We start from the raw sequence: 4383 nt of genomic DNA on the forward strand, positions 1-4383 counted from the left end.
GGAGGTGCCACCGGCCTGACAAAAGCGTAACCGTAGGCTGCCAAGTCGTCACCCCTCTACGCGTCCCAACCTGCGCCACTCCTCTTCGCGGCCAAGTGACCAGCTCGCTCACCCACCACTAAAATTCCACGCTGCAGGGAAGCTGCCCTTTTCTTTTCTTTGAGAACACAAGAGCAGCTTCTCGTGCTCGTCTCTGACCTCTTGCCGGTCGGCGCCCAATTGAAAATTTCTTTTCTTTTTGCTCTCCTCGATCGATTGACTGCCTCACGGACGGTGCCCATGGCCATGGCATCGCCGTCGTGGTCATCTTGCTGCGCCTCCACCTCCACCCGTCCTCTGCCTAGCCCCCCCGCGAGCAGCAAGAGCAGGAACCCATGGCGGGCAAGCAGCGGCAGGAGGAGCGCCAGCGGAGGGAAGAGACGGCAGCAGCTGTCCATCCGCGCGGTGGCCGCACCGTCGTCGGCGGTGGACTACTCGGACACCGCCGCCGGCGCCGGCGACGTCCCCTCGCTGAAAATCAAGCTGCTGGTGAGTGGCCCATAAGAATATTCCAGCATCTGACCGGGCATTTCGTAGCCGCTCGCTCGCTCGCTCGCTTGACGGACCCTCGCATGATTCGTGGACGCAGAGCGCGGTCGCCGGGCTGAACCGGGGCCTCGCGGCGAGCCAGGAGGACCTGGACCGGGCGGACGCGGCGGCGAGGCAGCTCGAGGCGGCGGCACCGGCCCCCGTGGACCTCGCCAAGGACCTCGACAAGCTGCAGGGGCGGTGGAGGCTGGTCTACAGCAGCGCCTTCTCGTCGCGGACGCTCGGCGGCAGCCGCCCCGGCCCGCCCACCGGCCGCCTCCTCCCCATCACCCTCGGCCAGGTCAGGACCCGACACCGAATCCTGAGCCCAACTGAACCGCACCGAAAATGGTTTCAGAAATGTGACGCGGAAGCGGAACTCCATTCCCAACTGTGCTTGTGCTCGTCAGGTGTTCCAGAGGATCGACGTGGTCAGCCAGGACTTCGACAACATCGTGGAGCTCGAGCTCGGCGCGCCGTGGCCGCTGCCGCCGGTCGAGGCCACGGCCACGCTGGCGCACAAGTTTGAGATCACCGGTGAGACGCCTCTCGATTCTGCACGCTTTTTTTTAGCTTGATTGATGGGTGTTTCCTGAATTCTGATGGCTGCCACTGCCAGGAATCGCGAGTATCAAGATCAATTTCGACAAGACGACGGTGAAGACCAAAGGGAACCTGTCCCAGCTGCCTCTGCTGGAGGTGCCCCGCATCCCGGATAGCCTCCGGCCTTCGACGTCCAACACCGGGAGCGGCGAGTTCGACGTGACCTACCTCGACGACGACACCCGCATCACCCGAGGGGACAGGGGGGAGCTCAGGGTGTTCGTCGTCTCATGAGCTGATATTTTTTTTGTTGATGTTGCTGCTGCTTTCTCTCTCTGTGTACTGCTTCAACCTTTTTGCCCCTAAACAGAAGTCTTGTACTAGTTCTATGTCTATTTTTGCCGGAGTAGTATCGTGATAGAGGCTAATGTGCGTTCTTCACTTATGGGATTAACTTTTTCTCTCTAGCAGATTATTACGTTCGGTTATTTCGTTTTGATTTTATTATGTTGGCTTAAGTTTTAATTATGTGCTAGCGATGTTTTTTTCATGTTAAGACTATGGAATTGCTACTCTAATGCTCAAATGGGCAAAACAATGAAGTTCTCGCACGCTTAGGTTCTATTTATGCTTGCTCCACTTCTAGCTTAGAAAATCTGCTATCGTGTTTTTATTTGAAAAAGTTATATATCGCTAATTTAAAAAATCTTGGATTTTACTAAATGTTGCGAATTGAAAAACAATAATTTACAAAAATGTTCATGGATTTGGAAAAAGTTTACAAACATTAAAAAATCATAGACTTAAAAAATGCTCGTGAAATTCAAATTCAGGAATTTAAAAATATGTGTGGATTTTAGAAAATGATCATGTTTTTAAAAATGTTTGTGAATTTTAATAAATATTCAAAAACATAATAATAATCATAATTTATTTAAACCATTTAAAAATAAAATAGCAAGAACAAAAACCAGGCAATGCCTTCTCAAAACCAGAAAATTCGGCCGATCCATAAGGCTAGGTGTGTGTTACCCTCAACCGGAAACATACACCCTTACAATCGGGTCTCATAGGAACCCCCAAAGCCTCAGACGCTTCAAATCTAGGAAGTTGTTTCTTGTTGGTCTTCTAACCCAACCTGTGGTTGCTAAAGTAACAAAAGCAAGGTTGCTATTCTTCCTACCTACGATTATTCTCATATCCTAACCAGCAAAAAAACGAATATATATGTAAGTATGTTTCTTACAGATCTGAACAAAGAGTTAAAATCGTTGAAAATGAATATATATAGACACGCACACACGTCATATACAAGTGTGGAACATTAACACATTGAAAAGCTAATGCCTTCAATTGCAATTTCACTCAACAATGTTAGCACTATGTGGGCATCTCCTGAATTTCACAGCCTTATTTTTTTCCGGTCTACGGCTAAAAGTTTATGCATGCATTGTGTGGATAATTTGGAAGCAAGACTATGTGGATAATTTGGAAAATTCACGAATGGATTTAACTTTGAGGGCAAGGAACGTCTATGACTCACGTTCCAAGGTGTGAAGTGGGTTAGAGGGGATGTGGTGATTAAGGTTTTGATGACTAATGTTGTTTAAGGAGGTCCCGCAACTTCTCTCATCGCCTAATACATAAGAGCATCTACAATTGTACCCCTCAAACCCCCCTCCCCCTCCCTAATACGTCCTGGCGGACGACCCGGCCACTGTCGGTGACAAAATTGCCGCCCAACCGGACGTCTTAAACCGGCAATATAAGACTGGGCTATCCGACACCCCTCCAACCCATATCTGGGGCGGATTGGATACGGGGATGCTCGGGTGTGTCCGCCACATCGTACTGACGGGGGGGGGGGGGTGTCTATCCCAAATCTCTTCAAGTCACCAGAATGATTTGTTTTATGAGCATCCAGAATGAATAGTATCCTTCATAAATAACACTTCTGCAAAATTCATAAATTCGTACTGACGGGAGGGGTACAACGAAGAGTGTGTGAACAACTTCCCTTCTCTCCTCTGCAAAATTGCACAACTGCTCTTAGGATGCTCGCTTATGGTAAAGCCGCAAATACCATCGATGCTGAAATCCGGATGGGAGAGACAACATGTCTGCGGAAGGTGTTTGTATCAGAGAGCATCAAGTGAATTCCCAGGTATGCTTTGTTAAGTCGATTGCATGACCGATCGAAAGGTTTACACGGGTAGTATTAAGGTTATATCAAAGAGATCGATGTCATACTTAAAGTAGTGGCATTGAAGGACTTGTGAATTTGACATGTTCTCTTTGGCACGCTTGGCTCTAACAATGATCAATGTGCTTCAGCAATCTCCTTTATTCAAGTGACTTCGTGATGGAGATGCTATTACGTGCAACTACACCGTCAACGGGTACAACTATAAAATATGGTACTACCTTGCCAATAGCATAGAAATATCCAGCCTTGATGTAACAAACAATGTCTCTCTTCACAAATTCAAGATGGTATGATGTGGAAAGGGTATTCGAAGTGCTTCAAAGTCGTTTGTTTCATGTACCTACAACAATGTGAAAACTAACACTTTGTGAGTTGATGTTGTGTAAATCTTGAACACCATGATTATGGAGAATGAAGGACGAAGGCAACCCTATGCATGATTTAGAGAAGCCCCAAGTTCATGCAACTAAATGATCTTATGCAACACAATGTGAATCTATGCGAATATTATGTTTCAACTATGATTTTTGTGTGTGTATAAATACATTTTATGCTTGAACCATATATTTGTATGTGCAATTTCCCTCTTTTTTTGTAAGGAATATCGTAATTATATAGGACTCCAATAACGTCCACACGTGTGGCATACTAGACAATACTGTATGTAGCATGAGTAGAAGGCAGCCCACACAGACTATATGTAGGCGAACATTAGAAGTGTCCACACGTGCGCAACTACTTTGTGCCATCTCCACCCCGCGCGTGTGGCACGAAGCAAAAATGTCCACACGTCCTGCCGCAACTACATTAGGTACCCCGTGGGATGACGGTTTAGTTGCCATCCGGAATGACAGATGTAGTTATTCGGGATGGCAAATATAGTTGTAAAAACATGGCAATTCTATCTGTTTTGGTTAACTATAGTTGCCATGCCTAATTTATGGTAGTTACCGCGTGTAATCAAACCATAGTTGCCATGTGTTATTAACTACTTGCTATATAGGGTCAAACAGTAGTTGCCACGCGTGTTTATCTAGTTGTCACGTATGGTACAACCATAGCTGCCG

General features: G+C 47.0%; 1 protein-coding gene across 1 annotated transcript; it reads left to right on the top strand.

Annotated features, from left to right (window-relative positions):
• On the top strand, window positions 1-1598 carry LOC109754966 (plastid-lipid-associated protein 6, chloroplastic). The gene is made up of 4 exons (XM_020313850.4): window positions 1-528; window positions 629-868; window positions 978-1104; window positions 1187-1598. The coding sequence occupies exons 1-4, from the start codon at window positions 280-282 to the stop codon at window positions 1402-1404; spliced, it is 834 nt and encodes a 277-aa protein (XP_020169439.1). The 5' UTR covers window positions 1-279; the 3' UTR covers window positions 1405-1598.
• Window positions 1599-4383: the final 2785 nt, after the last annotated feature.

Source organism: Aegilops tauschii, chromosome 2 (genome assembly GCF_002575655.3).
Source record: "Aegilops tauschii subsp. strangulata cultivar AL8/78 chromosome 2, Aet v6.0, whole genome shotgun sequence".
In the NCBI taxonomy this organism is placed as follows: Eukaryota; Viridiplantae; Streptophyta; class Magnoliopsida; order Poales; family Poaceae; genus Aegilops; species Aegilops tauschii.

Excerpts from the sequence above, each read along its gene's own strand:
- LOC109754966 (XM_020313850.4), top strand. The coding sequence starts at position 280 with ATGGCCATGGCATCGCCGTCGTGGTCATCTTGCTGCGCCTCCACCTCC. Across the intron at positions 529-628 it reads CGCTGAAAATCAAGCTGCTG|AGCGCGGTCGCCGGGCTGAA; the intron begins GTGAGTGGCCCA and ends TCGTGGACGCAG. Across the intron at positions 869-977 it reads TCCCCATCACCCTCGGCCAG|GTGTTCCAGAGGATCGACGT; the intron begins GTCAGGACCCGA and ends TGTGCTCGTCAG.